At 42.8% G+C, this 24497-nt stretch overlaps 2 protein-coding genes and 1 long non-coding RNA gene across 3 annotated transcripts; 1 reads left to right on the forward strand and 2 right to left on the reverse strand.

Annotated features, from left to right (window-relative positions):
- The first annotated feature begins 837 nt into the window (after positions 1-837).
- On the forward strand, positions 838-4002 carry LOC119550392 (F-box/LRR-repeat protein 14). Its single transcript, XM_037859043.1, has one exon. The coding sequence runs from the start codon at positions 1163-1165 to the stop codon at positions 2807-2809; it is 1647 nt and encodes a 548-aa protein (XP_037714971.1). The 5' UTR covers positions 838-1162; the 3' UTR covers positions 2810-4002.
- Positions 4003-6714: 2712 nt separating this feature from the next.
- Positions 6715-7254, reverse strand: LOC119551406. Its single transcript, XR_005219540.1, has 3 exons — positions 7089-7254; positions 6980-7039; positions 6715-6925 (listed from the first exon to the last, which is right to left on the reverse strand). It is a non-coding gene; the product is annotated as an uncharacterized LOC119551406 (long non-coding RNA).
- A 15019-nt stretch (positions 7255-22273) lies between these two features.
- Positions 22274-24355, reverse strand: LOC119551098 (RING1 and YY1-binding protein A). The gene is made up of 2 exons (XM_037860277.1): positions 23853-24355; positions 22274-23082 (listed from the first exon to the last, which is right to left on the reverse strand). The coding sequence occupies exons 1-2, from the start codon at positions 23989-23991 to the stop codon at positions 22769-22771; spliced, it is 453 nt and encodes a 150-aa protein (XP_037716205.1). The 5' UTR covers positions 23992-24355; the 3' UTR covers positions 22274-22768.
- Positions 24356-24497: the final 142 nt, after the last annotated feature.

Raw genomic sequence — 24497 nt, forward strand, 5'->3', positions numbered from 1 at the left:
GGCGGTTCGAGTCTCTCAAGTCAGTGATGAGAGTGCTGACAAATCTAAAAACTGCTTTAAAACAAGACGGGAAGCTTACGTTATCAAGAATATTTTTAATCTATAGCAGGGGTGTCTACAGAAAACACAAACACATGTCCCGACTAGAAGCAGGAAAGAAAGCTTAATTCGCGAAATTGCGAATTTTGCAAGCCACACCAACGGAAGTTACAATAACAGCAGTATGAATATGAGGGATTCGAGATCAATTCTTCTTAGTTACCATAAGTTATCTAGGCTTAAAACCATGAACAATTATCATATCGTCTTTAGGAACATCCATATGTAATAGTCCACTGAGTAAGTGTTTAAAATGTAGCTTATAGTAAGGGTCTAACTGTCTTGATAACTGTCCTAAATAGGTTTGAAATTCGAAAACCAAGAGAGAGAAAGTTAGAAAATGGTACCACAATCGATCACTAACGAATGCATATAGTCTTTGTCAATCATATCACCCTTTCATAGGGATGAAAAGCTGTAATATCTCAGCAAGAGGTTTTAAAACTTGTTATCCTATATATATTAACTACATTTCGTGCCACCCACACTTTAAACCCAGCTTTAAACAAGCCAGACTAGCTATAAACCGCCGTTGACTCAGCATTCAGCTCGACGCAACGAGAGAGAGAGAGCACAAAGAGCGTAAGCGAGAGTGAGCGCACTTTGCTACCTGCTCTGCTCCGCACGAACCTTATGGCTGAATACGCTCAGATAAATCCAATCCTCCCTCGCTCTCTCCGCAAGGCGATGTTACCATCGACGTTTCTCCACCGTGGCTAAAAGCAAGGCGCCTCGGCGTTGCGAGTTAAGTTTTTCATTGTCGTCCGGTTCGCGCACATCGCTTCTGTCTCGGCCGCAAGAACGCAGAATAACACAGAGACCCTCTGGGACTTGGGACTATCGACTATACCGACACTACAACTAACCACCATCATCCACGACACGACGCAGTGCTCTCGAGTTACAGTGCAGCGCGCCGCGAGTGAACCACAGTGAACCCCCACTAGTCTTCAGCCCAGCATACAAACAGTAAAATGCAGCTTATATAGGGAAACTATAGCCAGAGTAGATCCAAAGTAGCAGTCAAGAGCAAAAGCCAAGTGTAAAAATCCAAGCGCAGGAGATGGCTACCAACACGGAACTGCTGCCCTTCCATCATCAGACGATCGCGGTGTTGAACAACTTGAATAGCCACTGTGGCGGCTCAGGGAGCAATGGAGCGGCCACCAGTGGCGGAGCGCCAGGAGCGGCGATTGGCGGTGGAGCAGGAGGCGGCGGCGGCGGAGGAGGAGGAGCGCCCAGCTGGGCCACCATGGATGAACTCTACCAACAGACTGAGCTGCCCGGATTGACGCGAACCGGGGCCACCACCACCCACCACCACCTGCTGCGCTTCACGCCCTACGCCCTGCACCACCGACCGCCGCACCACCAACTGCAGACCCTGCCCCCCGCGCTGTACTTGCAGCATGCCGCAGCAGCGGCGGCGGCAGCAGCAGCAGCAGCCGCCCACGCACAGCACCACCATCATCATCATCACCACCTACCGCACAGGCCCGCCTCGCCGGAGAGTCCGCCGCCGGTGGAGGGCACCCACATCAGCAATCTGTTCCCCGAGCTCCTCGAGCAGATCTTCGAGCACCTGCCGGTGAGGGATTTGGGCCGGGCGGCCCAGGTCTGCACCGCTTGGCGGGATGCGGCCTATGCGAAGAGCGTGTGGAAGGGCGTCGAGGCCAAGTTGCACCTGAAGCGCTCCAGCCCGAGTCTCTTCAATTGCCTGGTAAAGCGGGGCATCAAGAAGGTGCAGATCCTCTCGCTGCGCCGCTCACTCAAGGATCTCGTCCTGGGCGTGCCGGCTCTGACCTCCCTGAACCTCAGCGGCTGCTTCAATGTGGCGGATATGAATCTGGGCCATGCCTTCAGCGTGGACCTGCCCAATCTCAAGACCCTTGACCTCTCGCTGTGCAAACAGATCACGGACACGAGTCTGGGCCGGATTGCCCAGCATCTGAGGAATCTGGAGACCCTGGAACTGGGCGGCTGTTGCAACATCACGAACACAGGACTGCTGCTGATTGCGTGGGGCCTGAAGAAGCTGAAGCATCTGAATCTGCGATCCTGCTGGCACATCAGCGATCAGGGCATAGGTCACCTGGCCGGCTTCTCGAGGGAAACGGCCGAAGGCAACCTGCAGTTGGAGTATCTGGGGCTGCAGGATTGCCAGCGGCTGAGCGACGAGGCTTTGGGTCACATTGCCCAGGGTCTGACCTCACTGAAGTCGATCAACCTGAGCTTCTGCGTCTCGGTCACGGACAGCGGACTGAAGCACCTGGCCCGCATGCCCAAGCTGGAGCAACTGAATCTGCGCTCCTGCGACAACATCTCGGACATTGGAATGGCCTACCTCACCGAGGGCGGCAGCGGGATCAATTCGCTGGACGTGAGCTTCTGCGACAAGATCAGCGATCAGGCCCTGACGCACATAGCCCAGGGTCTCTACAGGCTGAGATCCCTGTCCCTCAACCAGTGCCAGATCACCGATCACGGGATGCTGAAGATCGCCAAGGCGCTGCACGAGCTGGAGAACCTCAATATCGGTCAGTGCAGCCGGATCACGGACAAGGGCCTGCAAACACTGGCCGAGGATCTGACCAATCTCAAGACCATCGATCTCTACGGCTGCACGCAACTCAGCTCCAAGGGCATCGACATCATCATGAAGCTGCCCAAGCTGCAGAAGCTCAACCTGGGCCTCTGGCTGGTCAGGTGATGCGTCCACCACGATTGCAACGCCTGTGCGGCGGAGGAGGCCGCTCGCGGCTCTTTTAATTCCCAACCATAGATTCCGTGTGGGAAAGAGAGGGCAGTAGATCGGTTGATCGGTAGATCGGCAGGCGGGGCAGGAGCAGCGGGGAAAGAAGCAGACAAGATACACTGAGAACTCATAGCTTTCGTTTGCCATACCACACGCTGTACTACATTTTTTTCGTACGAATCGAGAAACGAGCAGAGAGGCACAGAAAAACACGGCAACAACAAAAAGCAAACAATGAGGCACACACTCAAGCACACACACACTAACACACACGCAAGCGGGCAAGGCGAGCGGGCGGAGTTGGGGCAAGAGGGTCAGAGACAGACGGCTTCGGGGGGAGAGTGCTGCAAGCTCAGCTTGTTTTTAGCTAGCAAAAGTTTAGAATCAGAAATAACATAGCAAGGCATTTTTAGTAATGACAGCTCATATAGACCTTTTAACACGACCCGAGTTTTTGATTCCATATTTTGTTTCACATAGATGCTGTAAACACCATGGTAAGGTGTTGAACCATCATTTTTAAAACCCGTTCAATCATATTTTGACCATTTTCTATTAAAACTCAGCTGAAAACTCAGCTTGTGTTAAAAGAATCTAAGCAGATAATTCAGTTTTCCTTAAAAAGACTGTTCTTAAATTTCAAATTTTTCAATTGAGCGACTTCCCGCTAGATCTAGCTAGTTTCCGGCCAGGGACCAGGCAGCACTCTTCATGGAGCTCGCTCTGCTGCGTTGTGTTTTGTTGTGCTGTGCTCCTAGGGGGCCAGAGCGAGAGGGGAGATGCCGCTGGCGTCGGCTTACACGCACGCAGCGATAAAAAAAAAACAAAAAAGAGAGAAAAAGAAACAGCGGACAACAACAACTGCAGCTATGGCCGACAGCAACAAAGTGCATGGCGATGGAGACGCGCGATAAGCAGCAGGAGAGAGGGGTAGTGGCGGGGGGAGAGCCAGGAGAGTGGGCAGCACACATACAGACCCGGGCACGCATGTGTGTGTGTGCAATGCAGGCCGCAGTTAAGCAGATGCAAATAAATTTAAATAGTTTATTTTAATTCACGCTTCGGCTACAAAAGCCAGCGTCCTCCATTGCCACAGCAACAACAACTACAACAGCAGCGAGAATAACTACGATAAAAACAACAAAGCAGAAGAGAAAAAAAACAGAGGGGGTGTGGGGAATTAAAGCTCTGGCGACGGCGACTTGACTGACTCTCCCACCTCTCTTTTGTCGCTCTCCACCGCATTTTTCTTGCTTTGTGTGCTCCCTTTTTTTTTGTCTTTCGTATTTGTATCTTTTTTGTTTTTGTGCCTCGGCGTTTTCTTCTCGTCTTCGTTGCGAATTTGTTTAGTACAGCGTCGTTAGTAATGCCGTTTAATTTAGTTGATTAAAACGTAAACGTAAAAAAGTAACGAAAACTTAAGCAAAAACAATGTTAATAGTAGACACTTAATGAAAGCGCGTAAACTTAATTCTTAGTTCTTAACATTTGTCAAGCCACAATTAGTCAAATAATGAAAAAGAGGGGAGAATAACCATTAACACAAGTTATAAAACCATAACAAAACAAAAAAAACAACCTTGTTTAATAGCAAAAACTCACCCAAACACACATACACACACACACACACAAACAAACACAAACAAACACAAACGTTAAAGAAAATTCTGTAAATTTTTTATTGTTTAATTTATAAGTAAGCAAGCAAAAAGAGAAGATATCGATTGAAAAGAATGTGCGAATTAATTCTTTTTTCTATTGTGATATAAAATGTATTGTATAAAAAGGAAAACATAAACACAAGCAAACAAAAACTAATGCTAAAACAACAATTACGTAATTTTATTTAAGCAGCGACAAGAGAGGATTAAATTAAATAAATTAAAATTAAATAAATATGTACAATGTTATGTTAAGTCTCGATTATTCCTGCGATTCTCTGTTTTTGGATTAGTTAAATGAGCCCGATTCGATGACCTTTTGTTAAAACGCAATATACCGAATGCCTTAATTCCGTTTGCAAGCTATATTATATTAACTATGTTGATTCTGAAAACCCCTTGAGTTTCGATTGTGAGTTAGCCCTAGATCTAAGTTACTTCGACAATTGATATTTCTGTTTTAGGAGGCGAAACCCCCCATAAAATTTTGAACGATACGATGACGTTGGCGATGCTGAAGATGGAAAAGAGAAAATAAATTAAATATGTATAAAAATTAAACAAATGCCAGAGATTTTATTGATTGCAGTGGGGAATGGGAGTTGGAGTTGGCTGTTTATCTTGCTCGGCAAGTGCGTAAATGTTTTGTGGGAAATTTATTTTATTCGGCACCGCATGAAAGTGTGTGTGTCTGCATTTTGTAATGAACAAAGGGCCCCAGCACTAATGCAATTGCAATGAAATGTGCAGCCAGCCAGAGATGCAGATGCCTATGTACAAACATATATACATACGTACGCACATCCAGATATACGAGCGTACATAGCATATGCGGTTATGCAACGCACACACTCACGCTCGACCGCCTATGTACTGCAATTATTTATATTGCCTGCATTATATATAAGCATCGATGCATTTACAAACACTTGCATTTATATACACACACACTCGCACACGTATAGGCGCAGCTTCATATCCCTGTGTACACATAACGGTTTTACTTGCTTGCTAACTGCTTAAATTTGCATTAAATGTGCGTATGCATCAAGAGCTGTGTGTGCGTGATTATGTACACACACGCACACTCCCACAAAGGTACACATGGATACAGGGGGAAACCACCCAATCGGAAATTTTATTCAATCGCTGGGACCCCGAAATTAAAGCTTTAAACAGCCCGAAGCATCTTTGTCCACGCCTCGGAACTCGGATTCGCAATTTAATGCAAAGATCCGATTTGGCAAGAGGTTAAATTGAGGATGGTCTGCAATTCGAAAAGTTCCCGCTTGGTTTCTGCATCGTATTGCCGTGAAGGAGTCGAAAACTGAGGAATCCTAAAGATTCCATTTAATCTATCGACGTATGAAGGATGTTGCATTTAAGGATCAGAACTGAACGCAGGATTGTTTAATAAACGCTGGCTCAAAATAGCCCGATACCTGATATCTGATATTTAAATGAAAAGATTCGATTTGCAGAGGTTAAATTGACGATGGTCTGCAATCCAAAAAGTTCCCGCTTGGTTTCTGCATCGTATTGCCATAAAGGAGTTGACAATTGTGGAATCGTAAAGATTCCATTAATCTTTCGACGTGTAAAGGATGTTGCATTAAAGGATCAGAACTGGAGGCAGGTTTGTTTAATAAGAAGTGGCTCAAAATAGCCTGATACCTGATATTTGATATTTTAATGCAAAGATCCGATTTGCCAAGAGGTTAAATTGATGATGGTCTGCAATCCAAAGACATACTGCTTGGTTTCTGCATCGTATTCCCATTGAGAAGTCGAGAGTGGAGAAATTCTAAAGTTTCCAATTAGTCTATCGACGTATAAATATGTTTGATTAAAGGATTAGATCTGCAGGCTGGTTGACTTAAAAAAAACTGGCCCGAAATAGCCCGATACTTGGAGTCGTAATTTAGAGGTTTCGAAATTTAAAAGTTACTTTGATGATAGTCTGCGATCCAAAGAGTTCCTGCTTGGATTCTTCATTGTATTGGCATAAAGAAGTCAATAATTGGCAAATCCTTAAATATCCATTTAATTCATCGACTTATAAAGGAAGTTTTGTCAAAGGATGAGAACGTTAAGCAGGTTTGTTTCACTGAAACTGGCTCGAAATAGCCCGATACTTGGACTCGCAATTTAATGCGAGGATCCGATTTACAAAGAGGTTAAACTGATGATGGTCTGCAATCCAAAGTGTTCCCCGATTTGTTACTGCCTTGTATTGCAATGGAGAAGTCGAGAATTGGGAAATCTCTAAGTTTCCATTTAATCTTTGGAAGAGTAAAGGATGTTTCATAATCGGATCAGAACTTAAGGCAGGATTGTGTCACAATATCTGACTTCAAATAGACTCAGCTTGATACATCTCCAATGCAGCACTCCAATGCATTTACAAGAACTTAAAAGAAAAATTGTTTACTAATAAAACAGATATACTGCCAAAATTTCTTACAAGTTTAAAGGGTTTATCCTAATTCTTTAATCTAAAGCTTATATGACGCATTGGGGTAAGCTGAAAAAAAAGAGTTATTCATTGTGGTTTTCTGTATACACATACATACGAACGAGATGTCCCAGTTTCGGATTATCTATGCAATGGAAAAGTTCTCAAGTTAGGGGATTCTGGTTAGAACTATCCCAAGTCACTTAGTTTCTAATCTGAAAGCACAATAACTTTTCCTAAATCATTAAATAAATACTGATTTGGAAATTCCCCTTCAGATACCGCGGCCCCTTATTCGGTGTAATGTAAATCCCGGTATAAGGTTGGGTATTTCTAGTGCTATAAGCTGGACTGAGCGGCCCGTTTAAGTTAGTTTTACTTAAAATTCAACTCACAAAACCTGACTTAAGCTCTCGCCGACCGCCCCATTCCTCCAATGCTTCCTAGTCGAGACCTGAATCGGTGTGGTCCCAGTCTCAGTCTCAGTTTCTGTTTCTATTTCTGTTTCTGTTTCTGTTTGTGCCTCAGCTGCGACTGCGATTGCGGCTGAACGGTGGAAAATGCGACTGGACCTGGGAGCACGGTCGTGTGCCGGGAAAAATGTTGTTTAACCAACATTTGCATTCTATGAATTTTGAATTTTCTGAAACGCAGCCGTAAGAAAGCGTCGAGTCACGACAACAACGACTATATGCCATGGGCTACAGAGGGTTCCGGGGTCCCGGCCCTCTATGCCACGTTTCTGGGGTCCCTCGGCCCGATGTCAGGCTTTTCGACTTGCCTATTGCTTATCTTATCAATGCGTCGACGACGGCAAACAAACGGAGCCACCCCCCAACGGGCAACCACCCACCGAACGAGCGGGCCTCATCACTTATCGGTCATGGTGGCTGGGAGGTTTTCACTGAGGGGGGGTTTGGGTACCAAATTCCGGCGAGCTGCAGTTGCAATTGCGTCGTGCGGAGGGGACAGCTGCAATTGTTACACGGAAAAAAGCGAATCAATGACACATCACTCAAATATGTTTGTTATGTCTTTATATTTCCCAGAATTTATTAAGAGATTGCAGATTAAAGCTTAATCTACTTGTCTGACCTGAAAATTTCTGTTAAAAAATAGTTTTCTATAGTACTATAGTACTGTCATTGTAATTCTAAAGCTACTACTTTTTTCAATGTAAGTTGTTGGAAGAAGAATTGTTCATATTGAAATAATTGTCTCCAAAACCAACCTAATAAATATATTTTTCTAAGAAAATGCTTAAGGATCTTATATATTCAAAGCCATCATAATATTTATGGTTTTTTAGTAGATGCGTACAAATTTAAGGATCTTAAATTATTTAAAACGTAGTAGATAATACTCAAGTTTTTTACCACATAAAATGACACACTTTAGTTAAAATGTTTGGAGTCTTGATAGTCAGCTTAGAAAAAATAAAAAAATGTATAGGTTTAATTCAGCCATTTTAAAACTATACGATGATTAGAATTTCAATGAATCCCCTTAAATATATGAGCAATTTTAGATATATATTTTATTTAATATCAGTTCCAGAGTTTCCTTATGCGTGGGCCTTCTTATGGGAGTCTTGAAATTTGCTTGGGAAAATAGTATAATTTTATAGGTTTTATGATATATTATAAAAAGTATACTTTTAAAAAATCATATGAAGAAGTCAGTTTCATAAAACCTATTTAAACCAATTTTTGATATACTTTATTCCAAATCAGTTCTATAGTTTCCCTGTGCGTTTGGCTTTCTTGGGGGAGTCTTGATACCCAAATTGGGAAAATAGTATAATTTTATAGGACTTAGAATATATTATAAAAAGAATACTTTTTAAAAACCATATGATGAAGGAAGTTTTAAAAACCTCTTTAATAGATGAGCAATTTCTGATATATTTTATCCAAAATCAGTTCTATAGTTTCCCTGTGCGTGGGGCCTTATCGAGGGGGTCTCATTAGCATGGCCGTGGCAGTGAAAGCCGTCGAGGGGGGATCCTGGGTGCCGTATCCCGAGTCTAACTCCCATTTATCAGCATTTTCCACACACTCGCCATGAGACGAATTCCAAAATCGATTCGATGTTGCTGCTGTGCTGCTGCTGCTGCTGCTTACACTTGGCCGTAATGTCGCACAGGGAGTTCGAGACTCGACGGCAGTCTGGCATCCAAATGTGTTCCTTCCACTCAAACACACAGATACGCGGCACACACACACACAGCCGAGGGGAGAGGACGTCGAGCAACCCTTCGCACATTTCCATTCCTGTCCCTTTCGCTGCGATTCGTTCGGTCTAGCGCTTTGAATTCAAACCCCCGTTTTTTCAAAGGACTAACTTCAAATGCCGAAAATAAATGCCCCCCCTCCACACCCCTGCCCTGCCCTCCCCTCCCCACCAAGCCTTGAATTTGCTCCCTCTTCGCCAAGGGAAATGCATTCAACGTACATAAAAAAGTAGAAGGAACGAAGAAATTTTAATCCACAACGGACCCGTATGTGTGTCCCCTGGATACCCCTGGTTGTGTGCGAGTGTATGGGTGTGTGCGTGTCATGGATACACATTTCGTGAATGCCGCCCAAGGTGACCAAGGAAGGATATGTGCGAGGCACCACCATTAGCTCTGCCAGCTAGACTCTAGCACCCATGCTATAGGGCATAGCCATAGCACCACCATCTGCAATCGCGACAAGGTTATCACAGCAGCCGCACACAACTACCTGCTTGCCAGTTCGAGCGGCGGATGTTGCATGCCACGGATCGCTTGGCGTGGAATGTGGAAACAGGTGTCCTTGAGCCGAGAGCAGGAAGCATTCGATGACTAATCGGGCCGCTGTGATATAGAGTTTCCCTGGGAAACCTCAGTGAAGTGGCTGGCTCTTCACCAGATCAGCTTGCTGTCTTTTGAGTTCCTCAGATTTTCGTAGATTTTTATTTCACAATCTATAGTAAATACTTAAATTTAACACATAAAATATAATTTAAACCCTTAATTACAAATTATTTTTATGAGAACATATTATCATCATATTTTTAAGTCCCCGTTTCAGTTAACCTTCAATCTAAATACAATTTTCAATACAGTCTAACTTCCTTAACTTGAACCAGCATCTGCTCCAAAAAAGTTCGAGCCTTTGTTTCTTTGACCTATAGAACTGTTACACAGTATATTGCCACTAAAGCCACATATGTACATAGTTCCACTTAAGAAGACTTACAGCAATGAAAGGTCATATTATGAAAGTTAACATATTAATACACAGAACAAATTCGGAAGGTCTAATCTGAACTGAAAAAGTTATTGAAAATTGAAAGACATTTTGAAAGTTGAAAATGTTTTTATTTTGCTCGAATCAAGTTGAATTGGCGGTATTTATATGCACTGTATATGTCAAAAAGTCTTTAATTAAACTCAAATTAACTTCTTTCTTCTCACCGTGTTGTTCTAGTATTGAGAACATTGATACCAAAATGTACTTACACGGTTTTTAAGAACGAATGTTCTCAATTCAAGATCAATGTACTTTAAAATTTCTATCTATTTAGATACTAAAGCTAGTCTTTTCTTATGAATTGGATTACGGATTGGATTGGATATGATGGATTTCATTCCACATTTTTATAAAAAATATTTGGTACTTCCATAAATTTCACGTTAAATATAATATGTTGATATTGGATCCAAACAGAGACTTGGAGCCATAACAACTATATAAGTACCTACAACACAAGATATTGAATTGCAAACAAACATCAATTTCGACCTGTATCTATTAGAGAGTTTCGACTTTCAAACCCCATTCCTTCTTTTGGAAAAAGGGAAAATAGTTAAGCTATCGGAGTACCGCCAATGGAATGTGAGCAAAACGGCAACATCAGTATCAGCAACAACAACAACAGCAGCAGCGAATGTGAAACAAGCGCTGAGATACAGATACAAAACACTTATTTTTAATTTCGATGAATCAGCATCGGTTTGGTTCAGTTCGCTTTGGGTTCGGTTTTGGTTTTGGTGTTTTGGTATGGTTTGGTTTGGCTGAAATGAAATTCAGCGACGTCGCCGATGACTGCATGCCTCGGAAGACAGAAGACGGGAGAACGGAGAATTGGGGGAGCGGAGAACGGAGAACGGAAAGCCGAGAACAGGCGACAAAGGCAAAGGCGACAGAGAGACGACGCAAAACAAACTGAAAGAATGCACAAAGAGCAGACGACGATCGGTACTGGCAACGAATCAAAGCGAAACCTAAGGAGAAATGTTAAAAAGTACTGGGGGAATATATCCCCAGTTGAGGGCCCCAGCCCCTCCGACATTCCAGAGAACCTACGCCAGTTGACAGCGATAAGGGGTTATCGTAGCCCTCAGCGGTTGTATGTAGGTGGGTTCAGACTCCTAGCCTGCTCGAAATTCTACTCTCTTTGTTCTCTTCCTGAGACCCCCTGATATCTTTACAAGACCCATTCTTTAGCTCTTCGACGCATCACGAGGTTTTGTGTCGTAGAAGAGTAGAATTTAACCAGGCTCTGCCAAGGAGATGTTCCAAAATCAGGTAACATACACTTGGAAAAATATTTGAATGAAAGTAAGAAATGAAAGTTGTTATTTGAGGTATAGATTATTAAAAATGATTGATATTGAATAACATTATATTAGAATAGTTTATACATTTTCATTATTTTGTGTAGACTGGACAGTTAATAATATTACTTATAGTATTCAGCTAGAAAGGAGGTGTTTAAAAGGTGTTTCAAATAAACAGTATGGTATTTAAAAATTCTGTAGACGAAGTTTGTCTGGCTTCAAAATGTAGCTGATGTTGCTGCTTTCAACCCAGTTTATTGAGCAGTCTTTCTTTCTCCGAGTGCCCGCTTTTGAGGAATATCACAGGCAGGCAGCATCCTTTTGTCCGAGGGAGAATAGAATGGCAGCGGAAGTGCTTTGTCGCCATTGATGTGACAACGACTTCCGCTGCCTCAGTTTGACCTGGCCAGCCCGTCATTTTCGTTGGCTTGGACTGCTCGCCAATATTGATTATTCGAGATTGCGTGCCATATGGGCTATGGTCTCTGGGTTTTTCTGGTCAGGAAAGGTGAGGAGTGGAGCATTGTGAGGGGGTGACTAAGTCACCGACAACGGCGCACATCAAAGGCTTCGTCAAAGTTCTCATTCTGGGCTCACGTTGCTGCTGTTGTTGCTGGCGTCATTTGCATTTTGGCGGGTTCCCAATGAGAAGCGAGCGAAGGTCTCTCAAATTGATTGTGAGCCGCAAAACCTGGGAAAGACCTTTGCATATGCATGTCAAGAGTTGTCGTTGTCCGGTGCTCGCCACTGTTGTTGCATGTTGCATGTTGCTGCTGGTGTTGCTGCTGCTGTTGCTGTTGCCAATATTGCTGCTTCGCCTGTTGCTTGGCTTCGCCTGGCAGCCGGGTTTCTGTGTCAGCCACCTGCCAGCCGGCCTGATCCGCCTTAGGATCTGAGCGACTCGTTTTGAGCCCCTCGAACCGCATCTGCCCCCTGTATCCGCAATCTGCTCCTGTTAATTGCAAAGGCTGGCCAACGCCACGCCCCGAAATGAATATTAAAATGTGTTGCAATATATACCAATAGCACATAAATAAATTTAAACCGTTGACCACCGCAGCCAGGAGACAGGATAGCACTTCCTTTTAACCGCAGAATTATCATCGGAAAGGGATCAACTGCAGCTGAATTTTTTAGTGCCATTTCAGATGCTCTAAATTGCATAAAATATCAGATTAAACAAAGTAGTGTAGCTAAAGGGTTGATATTAGGATCTCTAGTTAAAACAAATGATAAAATATAATGTAGTTAGGGCTGCGTTTTACAAAAAAAAGCTATATTGTGGTATATTATGGGAAACGTTTTGAAGTTTAATTATTACAACAGAGCCATGATCATATGGGCATTGTCTTAACAATGATTTGTTTATAAACGACCTCTAAAAGCATAGGAACTGCATAAAAACTTATCATTTTATTCCCTGCAAAGCTAACTTTCTTAAAACTAGAATAGATTTGGCAACTTCAGATAAATGCATTTAATTCTATATTCTAGTTTATATTATTACAAATACGAAACTCACAAATTAAGAATATCTTGAAATTGTAATGTTTGTTATTACTGGCTAAATTGGCACCCAAAAAATGGAAATAAATTCGTCTGTTTCTGGCCTAAGGTAAACTAAGGGTATTATATTATTACTGGCTAAGTTGGCACCCAAAAAATGGAAATAGATTCGTCTGCTTCTGGCTAAGGTAAACTAAGGGTATTACTTTTGCATAAAAATAGGCAGGCAAATCAAATGTAACCAAATCATTATCCGCAGCCACACAAAAATGATGTGCGTGCAACAAAAATGCAATCGGAATCGGAATTGCTGATGGCGATGTGGCGATTGTGTTGCTGTTGCTGCCGTTGATGGAGTTGCTGTTGCTGTTGCAGTTGCAGCTATTGCTGCTGCAGTTTGTTCAGTACATGGTCGGAATATATTGTATATGCTTAATGGTGGGCGGTGGGGCGTGTGCGTGTGCTTTTGGGGGCGGGGGGTGAGGCTGTTTTGGGGTTGCATTTGGTGGACAGGAAACTTGATAAGTTGCCCAGCACAAAGGAAATGCATGAAATGTGCATGGAATGCACTGTCTATGTGGTTGCCATGCGTGTGTGTCTGTTTGTTTCTGTGCAGATAATTGCAATGTTTGATTATCTCATGTCTGCCCCAAAATGTAGGCAATAAATAATTAATCTTGTATTTGATGTGTATTTTTTTTTAGAGTTCCTGTTTTAAAATTCTTTAATTCCCTTAATATTTTAGTGGAGGTCCTTGGTTTAAATTTTGTTTACCCATTTTTATGACTTATGGACCCTTTTTGAGCTGCTTAACTTTAGCACGACCGTTGTGTTTTCAAAACGTATTTCAAGCTCATTCAGCCACTGAGAGATACATTCAGCAGGCCCTCACACAGATACTACTCACCAATACCTCTGTCGCAGGGAGAGAACTCTGCTCTCTCTCTCTCTCCGTCTCTCTCTGGACTACACTACCCACCACTAGGTTGGCAGCGGTGAAGTTGGAGGGGGGGTGAAATCCGTACCAGAAAGTATCTCAATCGCTCGACCCGCTCACATCCACTCGATTTTCTCCATTCTTGCCGGGGCGATCGGCCCCGCAAAGTTTCGTATTCGTTGCCAATGCCTCTTTGGGCCACATTTATACGAGACATTTTGGTGGCGGACGCGCCATAAAGTAGCGGATTCTTTTATCTGCCGCCTGCCTGTGTTGAATTTCATCGATTTTCAGATACTTTTCGGGGCGGCGCGCCAGCAAGTATGGGGAAATGTCAAACGCTCGATGCCGTGGCGGCGAATTCGCTACTTGATGGCTGCCTCAAATGGGCGCTGCGCCCCCCGCCCCGCCCCCTTGGAGCCGTAGATGTTGTAGCTGTAGCTGTAGATGTATCCGTAGCTATAGCCATATAGCTATTGCTGGAGCTGGCCGTCTTGCCTGGCCGCCTTGCCTTTAGTTGCCTTTGCCGTTGCCGTTGTCGTTGCCGTCGCCGTCGCCTTCCCTCCATGTTGCTCCATTCTGCCAGGGCTGCAATTGCCGTATTCTATATAGTACTCTGCATACATACTATCCCCGAGCATAGGTTACTTCCAAGTATTGACTACCTCCAACTGTATAGTATCTCAAGATTTAGTCCTACATAATATCTCTGTTTTATAAGGCAAATCATTAACTTCCAGATTAACAGAAGGCTTTTAAATCAATCTACAGTACTACCAATAATACTCTGCATATATACTATCCCCGAGAATAAGTTACTTCCAAATATATACTACCCTCAATTATATAGTGTCTCAAGATATAGTCCTACATAATATCTCTGTTTTATAAGGCAAATCATTAACTTCCAGATTAACAGAAGGCTTTTAAATCAATCTACAGTACTACCAATAATAAACATACCTTCTTTATAAACATACCAAAGACTGTTTACATTATAACACTAGAGAATTTCATACGAACCCTTAACTTAGAAAATCATTTAAAGAGTTTATACTCAATAAATATTTTGTTTAATTAAAAAAGTTCCAGATGGTTTACATAACAGACATACTTATGGATACCAAATTCAATGTTACCAACTCTTTGGTTCTCGAAACTATTGTCCAGCCTATTTTGTACTTTGTCCTCCCCCGGCAGTTTCATACCCTCCACTTGGGCGGAGGGGCCGGATTCTTATCGGGCCTCCGTCAGCTGTACAAACCGAAAAATATCATTTAATTTTCGGTGTACCCTGATAAGAAAGCAAACTTAACTCTGATCACAGATAGGCGCTGATTCGCTTTCCGAATGACCCATTTCGGAACTGAGCGATGGTCAAAACTGTCCCAAAATAGTGCTGTTTATGATTGATAGAGCGAGTATCCTAAAGGTTAATCAATCGTAGAGTTAAAGTTATATAAGAAACAACAAATCTTTAATATGTTTTAAGATCTATAGAAAATTTATTATATGAGAGTGCATTTCCCATAAGCTTTGGGAATTTACTGAGGTTCATCCCCTGATATAAGGTAGGCGTATATCTATAACAAAGGATTGTATTGTAAGAAAAAAATTTCCACATGTGACAGGGTATTCATTCTTCATGGAGGGCAGTATAGGTTTCCGGGAACTTACTGGTTAGCTTCCCCGGGGTCGCCCCGTGATGTCTATAAATAAAGCCCCCAATGCAGTTGGTTCAGCTGTTCGTGGGAGTCCAACTTTGGGGACCTTCGCGGGTGTCAATGCTATAGAGTAGTATACTCCAATATTTGTTCGGATATTTCGGAACTGCCGCAGCCCTGGAATCTTTGGCTGTTTGTGCTGCGCTGTCGCCTGGCAAGTATTTTTCTTTCTTGGACTTGGACACATAGCGTTCGTCCGTGAATTTTCTTCCCCGTCAGCAGCTGCAAATACAGGGTGCCCCACCGATCGCGTACAGCCCCCCTCCCCCCTGTATGCCCTACCCTTTCCAAACAAGCAGACGAACTTCGCCCCAAGGCTGGGCCGTCGTTTCTCCACTTCTCTGGTTTCCCAGCACGCAGCGGGGAAAAGCAACAAAAATATTGTTTTTTCTCTCCAGTTGCTCGTTGCTCGTGGCCCTGTATTCCCAAATACGTGTGTGTGTGTGTGTGGGGCAACTGAGCGTGTGTGCGTGCAAGTGTGCGAGAGTTTAAGCTTAAAGCTATTGTACACTTGGTGTGTCGTGTCTGCCCGCCCCTCCCCCAACCTCTTCGCCCCCAGCCTTTCTTCTCGACCGCCCCGGCTCTTCTTCGGACTCTCCTTCGTCCTCGTCCTCGGCGGCCTGTCGCTGTCCTTTCAGCCAGAGCCAGCAGGCAGCCAGCAGGATGGAGCGGCTTAGGGGGCTTTGGTAAACCGATAGAGGAATACCCTTTCCGAATCCTTCTATAAGGACTCCAAACAGTATGTCCTAAGTCTAACTATCAGATGTCAACAAATGCTCTAGAGGTTTGAAATCACTTTTAAAAATCACCTAAAAGTATGCTGCACAGTGCTCAAAATATATCAAAGCATACTTTTAGACACCTTTAATATTTCTGTGTAATAAACTAACTGGGTAGCAGTGTGATAATCTTAAGAATAAAATTTCCACATTGATAAAAATTAATAAAAAAAAAATAACTAAATTTTCGTTGTGTTATAATATATAACCAACTTAAATCTCAAGTTAATCAAGAAATTCTTATAAATGAAAAAGAACCTCAGAACGCATCACATTAAGCTTTAATCTCTATAAAGAAATTGCCGTTCCTTCTCATCTTGATGTATGTACATCTTGATGTATGTTTAAAAAGATATTATCAACATTATGATAATTTGTCAAATTTATGTTCGACAATCTCTATTGTAAGCTACTACTAACCAATCAGTAACATAACAGGTTTTACTTTCTGATATATTAAATATGTACATATGTTGAAAATGATTTTTTACAATAAACACATTTTTAAATTTAAATAATTATAATTATTATCTATTTCCAATCATATGTTATAGGTTGTGTGAGGGTTGTGCTCTTAAAAAGTGTATAAAAGTATGCTGTAAATAGTTACTATATTCAACCTATGTATTATAAATGTCGTAGCATAGTTTTAAACACCTTCTTAAGTAATATTTGAATAACCATGCATAAAAAAGATTGTTTTCACATTTATATTTGCTTTTGGATGTGTAATACATAAAATATATACATACGTAATATATACATAAATCGATTCTATAAGGGATATTCCCGACAGGGTTCAAAATGCTATGCTATATTTGTAGTTTTTTTTTTGATGATTCCCCCTCGAAACCTTATCGTCTCAAGCTGCAATTTGGTTTGTTCTTTACAGAAAAGTTGAGCTACCTTTTGGGTTAGGGTGTCCCACACTAACGTTGCCTTTGCTGTTGCCAGTGTCGCCATCACCATCGCCATCGTAGTCATCGTAGCCAGCTGCCTCTGCCTGTGCCCTGCCTTGGCACGCCCCCTCCACATTCCCCGCCCTCGGTTTCCATCCGCTGTCTCTGGTTCTACTGTCTCTGGTCCTACGCTTTTGCCAACGCATTTTTGTTTTGTTTAGAGCGCAAGTTATGCGGGCGCCAAGGAGGAGAATTCGAGAACCGGGATCCAGGATCCGGGAGGATGGAGGAGATGCAGATGGGTGGGCAGATGGGGAATACCTCTTGGTACTCGACACATGCCGACAGGTATCGAAAATGTTACCCAAAATGCAGCTCAGCGCGTTCGCAGGGAAAAACGTAGAGGAAAAAGCTGAGAAAGGGAAAGAATTGAAGCTGGCGTTAAAAGTTTGTAGGCAAAGTTGTTCTTTAAGCTGACTTCACCTGACGTCAGACAGCACGCCGGAAGAGCCATAGCCGAGCAATCGCACCACCCCAAGTCCACCCCTAAGGCCACCCCCACCGCTACACCCCGGGGTTTTTCCCCGCCACCGGCACACGCACCTTTACACATTTTTCCACTTCCCTTTCATTCCTCCGCCGGGCTCGGGACTCCGGCTCTCGGCCCAAATGAAAAATTGCACACGCGGGAATTTGATTTTAACATGAGAAATAAACACAATGAAGCTGACGGCCCAAACGGGCAGGGCCAGAGGCGTTACAGCTGGGGGGGTCGGGGTCCAAGGGGCGGCCAAAGGACCCGAGGGGGTGATGGTGACACTGCGATTGTCGTACATTCTCCGTTCTTCGAGAAACTTTAATTTTTAACTTTAATTAAGGAAAGAAGTGTTTGCCGCTTGCAAGTAAATTTATGGGTCAGGTTATTAGGATACCATCAAGGTCTTAAATATATCGGGTAGATATGGAAACCCAAGAATACGATTTTCCTTAAGGACATTTGTATGAAAGTGGTCTTGTAGGAAATAGGTTGAAAATACTTTTTAATGTTTTAAGTTTCTGCATTACTTTTAACTTGCAGTTTAAACAAGATTTGCTAGTCAATTTATGGGTCAGGTTATTAGGATACCATCAGGTTTTTTAATATATCGGGTAAGTAGTGAAACCCAAGCATAAGTTTAAGCTTAAGGATATTTTTATGAAAGTGGTCTTGTAGGAAATAAGTTGAAAATATAAAACCCTATAAATGATTTTGTTGGAAATAGATAGAAAATACTAGATTACTGTGTTTCTACTAATTTGCTGTTTAGTCAAGATTTAACTATTATTAAAAATTGCTCTTTGCTCTATAGCCCTATAGATTGTAAGCAGGTGTTTGAATTGATTTGAAACGCCCAAAATGCGCTGAATAGTAGATTAAAGTATTTTAAATTATTGTAAGGATACGAAAATGCAATTCCAATTAGTAAAGATTTATTTGACAGACTGTAATGGGTGACGAATAATGATTTCTTGGTGCATGAAATTCGACGTGCTGTGGCACATTTGAAACAGATAAGCGGCAGCAAATTTTCCTAGCCCAGCCCAGTCTTCCCACCTCCCCTTTCGAATCCTTTTGGCAGCCACCCCTTTTCAGATAGATGGTCGCATTCCTTGCCTAATGCTGGAATTTCAATTTTAAAGACTAACTTGATTACAGCGCGGAGGGGTGAGGCATGCAGAGGGTAGTTCCCCATTGTCTCTCGCATGAGTTGGCCCAAAGTAACTGGCAAGGATCAAAGTGACATAAGTTTGCCGTTCGCTGCCATCTTAGGATTCAGCTTCGGCTTCATCTTCATTTTCGGCTCCAATTTATTTAATGCCTGCAAAAGTTTTTAATGTAATTAAAATGGCTAAAGCCTAAAGAGTGTTTAAAACCGGGAGCTATCGCAGCTTTAAGGGGATTCCCCAGCTCAGAATTGGTTATCTAACACCCAAGCAAACACGCACACACACACGCTCAGATTCAGACACACGTGCGCGTTGTGCCATAAAGTGCTCAAGTTACTTGCGGGGATTACAAGTCCCACAGCCAGCACCACCCCCTAATCCCCAGCCCTCACCTATTTTCCAGGCGATCCTCCGACCGGACAACGCGGCGTATGCGTGATGCGAAAGCAGTGCCCAGCAGGAGCAAGGAGTTTTAAACATTTTCCAAATGCTGCAACGTTGATTTCTCTACATTTTTTGTTATTTCTCGCTCCTCCAAGCACAACGAGAGTTTCCAACTACACACAAGGACGCAGGACGAAGGACGAGGTGGAGGTGGAGATGGAGGGCAGGCAGGACGAAGGACGAAGGACTCGGGACCGGTTGGGTGGCACAGGATGTGCGGACGGTCGCACAGATGAGACGGAAGCACGGACAAACAAACGGATAAGAAGGCGGAGGAGGGCCACGAAGGACGAACGGCAAAAGGACGAACAGGAGCTGAAGCTGGAGCTGGGTTGAAACTGACGATGGAGCCCAAGAACGAAGCGCACATGAAAGATAAGCGCACAGAGTGTGGCGCTGATAACGCAGGTCCTGCCGCCGCCTGTGGGCCAAACTAGGGGGATGGAAACCGGGGGGTGACCTGGTGGGAGGTCCTGTGAATTTTAGCATTTTAGAGAAAGTACGAACGGGAGCATTTCGAACGCCGAGCTAGAAGTCTGAAGCGAATTGCGCGAGGGCTGCGACTGGCTGTGAAAAGGGGGAGGCATTGTGTGTGTCTGTACGTAACTACAGTCAAGCTTCTTTAAGTCGACTAGCTGATTTGTGTAACAATAACATTTAATATTTCAAACATACTAGTTGTATTAGCTGTGAGCTTTATTTAACTAAATTAAAATTTAAAGAAAGCTAGTTATCCAAGTTAGGAACTTTTAAAAAAAATTCTTTCGGCCTGAGTTCAAATGTAATTTTTTATTGTAATACAATTTCCGTGCCTCAACAAATTTTGTGATAAAAAACTTTTTTAAAGCACAATTTTTATTAAACTTTTTTTTTATAATGACTGATTTTCTTTTTTTTACCATTGTATATTACTTAAAGACTGCCTTTAGTAACATAAAATTATAACATAATTATAAGAGTAATATTTGTATTCTTTTTTTAACAACATACAATAATGTCTGTTGATTTTCAACAGATTTCAGTAAAATATTTGTATAAATAACTTTTGCGGCTAAAATGATGTAACTGGTGTAAGTTATTAATATTGTTCACTAAGAAGCACTGATGTATGTAGTTAAGTACAAATTTCCCATTAAAAGTGGGTTTTATTGTATAAGGAAAACGATTTTGTTATTCTTTTAAAAAATCTAATTCCAAAATTAAATAAATGTTGTGTGAGTATTTCAATTTTAAGTAAGTTTTATTTTTAGAATAGCTTCAGAATAACATTTTCAGTAGGTACACATGCATACATTAAAAATGCGGCAGATGGTGGTTGGAGGTAGGGAGGTATGACTGTGGCAGCATAGCTGGAACGAAACAATTTGTAATTTATTTGCGAAGCGTGCGATGTGCTCCGGCTCTGTGCGAAAAGTTGAGGCAGCTGCCAAAGGCGTAGCCATCGACCAGAGACAGTGGCTCCGGCTCCCGCTCCGGCTGGAGCTCCATCTCCATCTCCATCTCCTGCTCCCATTTGCCGTGCATCTGAAACCGAAACTCTGGCAGAAACGCCGCACTGATCTGGGGCCCGAAAACTCGAGGCCGGGAGCACGCGTAAGCAGATACTCAGATACAGATACAGATGGTGCTCCCCCCGTCCGGAACACACACAGCCAGGCACCCACACACACACTCACAGCGAAGTGGGGAGGGAAAGACGACGCGTGGGTGGTCCGGGGTCCTGGGGAAACCGGGGATGTGCTGGCATCCATGCAGGGTGGGTCTCTCTGCTCCTTTGCTCTTTAAAGACCTTTAAAGTTTAGGCCGAATGTCAGCCATAAAAAGAATCAAAAATAAAACTTGGCAACAAAAGTTTAGCAAGTCGGATAAGCTCAAATAAAAAATATTAAACTCAACTGTTAAGGGCAGGAGAAGACAACGACAACAACGATTTGGAATAGCATTTTCGAAATTTATTTAATGTATTTTATAATGCTTTAAAAGTTTATGCTTTACAATTGGAATTCAAGTTTTAACTATCCGTGTGGTTGTGTTGAGTGCGGCTTTAATTGCTTTTGCATAAGTTTTGTCTTTGTCGTTGCTGTTGATTAATGCTCAACTGGCCAAGCATTTGGAATACAAACTGTTCATATTAATTGTAAATGTTCACGATAATCCAAATTGAAGTTTGTCTATTGGAAGTTATTCTTTGACTACAGTCGGCAGTTTTTGAGGAGTGTGTGTGAGTGTTTTGTGTGGCTAAATAATCTATCTCAAAATACAAATATCAAGCACTTTATAAACCATTATATCCGTTATCCAATATTAAATACAATCGTTCATATCAAAATTCTTGTTTTTTCATTGTTTGTTTGTTCGCTAAGTAATTATTGCTATGGTGGAAGAGCGTTTAGGCTCTGCTAAGTACAAAATTGTCTCTTTGCGAGTTCGAGTATTCGTCTATTGTTTGCTGGAAGGATCTCCTTCCTGGTTGAAAATCAAATAAGAATCGGACTCGGGCTGGGTGCGTATGGGGGCGTCTATATATCTGGTTGGTAACGCTTAATCAGTCTTGTATACAAACAAATTAAAATTAGCAAATTGTCTACAACCAAGCTACGTGGCTCTGTCCTCCCTTCTCTTCGTTGTCAAGCAGCATTTTCTAGTTTTTAAAAAAAAGTATAGGTTATAATAGGTAAACAAACCATTGGAGATGGGCGCTGCTAGTGGAACATTGAGATTAGCTTGCACTTAGTAAAACCATAGTTTAATCGACACTTACAAAACAAATGATATCTTTGTTGAACATGTACACGGCGGTTATACATAGTTGCCTATTCATCAATAAATTAGGGATTAGAGTAGCAGAATTAAATTACAACTAAAATTACGATACGAGACAGAGATATTCAGGGAACTCATGCATCGCTATTTACAGGGTTTAGCGTATTTTAAGATTGGATTTGGAGAGCGTCGTGTAAATGCAATCGACTCGCCGTCGCTTCGCTTTGCTTCGCCAACTTGGCCTGGGCTGGAAGTCATGAACTTGTGGGGCGTGGCTTTCGGGGCTCTGAATGTGGCCTAATACTTGGTAACTTAAACGGATTTCGATTTACAATTGTTATCGCCAGGGGCCTAACACTTAGAATTTACAACTCGTAACAGGGGACCGGGCACCGTGGCTTAGAATATTGGGGAGCTGGGCGTAGGGAGGAGGGGGCCTGGAGTGCCCCCTCTAACTCCGGCTGTCGTTGCTCTCGCTGAAGCTCTGCTCGCTGGACTCGCGCCGGCTGCTCACCGGCTTGGCCTTGTACTCTGTGATGAACACGGTCACCGAGTTGACCGTCACCTCGCGCGTCTGCGCCGTGGATCGGTCGACGTTCTTCAACCGGGCCGGGTAGCGCTTGTGCCGCTGCCGGTCGTGCCCACTGCCATGCCGCGACCCGGAGGCGGACTTCCCGTTGGGCATGTTGGCGCTGGCGCCCGGCAAAGTGGCGGCCTGCTGGGCGACTAGCGCTGAGTTCAGGCGCGGCTTGCGCGTGGATGTTCCTGGTGATTAAGAGTTTCAAATTAGTGAGTGACCTAGTAAATTCATCAGGCGTGTTTCGGTTTTCAGTTTCTCATAATTTTATTAGGTTTGATTGGTTTAAATTATGAAAATTAATGAGTTGTAAAGTCCATATATAGCAGAAATTACATAATTTATTTTCTATTAACATCCATGTCTATAAACACTTTTATTAAATATGGATAAATATAAGTTTTCCACAAAATATACATTAAGTTATTTAATATGTTCATTATAAACCTCTAAAAAGCAAAACATGTCCAAATAAGCTTGTAAATTTAAAACTTATAAAAATTATAATTTTAAATATGCAAACATCAGATTAGCCTAAGACTTGAACAAACCAATTACCAATTTTTGGTTTTAGTTAAGTACTTTATAAATATGAATAATTAAACAAACATTTTGAAACTATATGATAGCGGATTGGCTGAAAATAGTTTTTATTGTAATTAAAACAATTGTATTGCAAGTATTTATAAGAGCGGAAATTACTGCAAATAACTAGAAATATTAAATTCATGATTTTCGCTACATTTAATAATTGTTTTTATTGACCAGGTAGTGTATCTATAAGATACACAAGTACCAATACTGATGTTTACACACATTACGATGTGTATATTGGCAGATGGATGTACAAATCCCTCCAAAACCCACTCGAATAGTCGATCGAGAAAGTGAAAACCGGAACGCGTGCCTGGCAATCTGGGGAATCTTGGGATTCGGAATGGGAATTGGGGTCACTCACCTTTCCGCACGTCGCACATGCGACACTTGAAGGCCTCCGCCGAGTTTCTATATGTGCAGACGCTGCAGTCCCAGAAGTTCTCCTCGATCACCTTCGCCTGCCGCTTTTGTCGTCGCACCGGCGAGGATTTCTTGTCCATAATATACGTGGAGAGGAGAAACGCCTGGGCGCCGCTGGGAAAACAACAATCCAAATCCAATCCAATCCAACGGAGAAGAAGAAGCAGCTGAAAATGCCCGACTTTTCCCTCTGCCGCCGCCTCTGCCTCTGCCCGCCCCTCTGCTGCTGCTGCTGCGCTGCTGCCTGCGCTCCGTTCCTGTGATGTTCTGTTGTTGTGCGACCACCTTTGCCACGCCCACGAACACACGGTGGCCTCAGTGGAGATTCGCTGCGCTTTTGGCACGCATTTGTTGCTTAATTCGAGCGTTTTCGGTGGCTTTTTGTTGTGAAAAAAACTTTCTGCAATTGTCTTTTTGGCTGCGGCAGCATTGCCATATCGTTCAATTCGCGGTCATCGATACATCGATAGTAGTCCATAAACAGTGTTGGTTAGCGTTTCGTGTTATCTGGCAACTCTTCTGCTGATTTGGGCGCCAAAACAGTTTTAATTCAAAATCGCTTCTCATCTGTTTTCTTTTGTTTTTA

This window comes from Drosophila subpulchrella, chromosome 2R (assembly GCF_014743375.2).
Source record: "Drosophila subpulchrella strain 33 F10 #4 breed RU33 chromosome 2R, RU_Dsub_v1.1 Primary Assembly, whole genome shotgun sequence".
Taxonomy (NCBI): Eukaryota; Metazoa; Arthropoda; class Insecta; order Diptera; family Drosophilidae; genus Drosophila; species Drosophila subpulchrella.

Excerpts from the sequence above, each read along its gene's own strand:
- LOC119551098 (XM_037860277.1), bottom strand. The coding sequence starts at position 23,991 with ATGGACAAGAAATCCTCGCCGGTGCGACGACAAAAGCGGCAGGCGAAG. Across the intron at positions 23,083-23,852 it reads CATGTGCGACGTGCGGAAAG|GAACATCCACGCGCAAGCCG; the intron begins GTGAGTGACCCC and ends CTTAATCACCAG.
- LOC119550392 (XM_037859043.1), top strand. The coding sequence starts at position 1,163 with ATGGCTACCAACACGGAACTGCTGCCCTTCCATCATCAGACGATCGCG.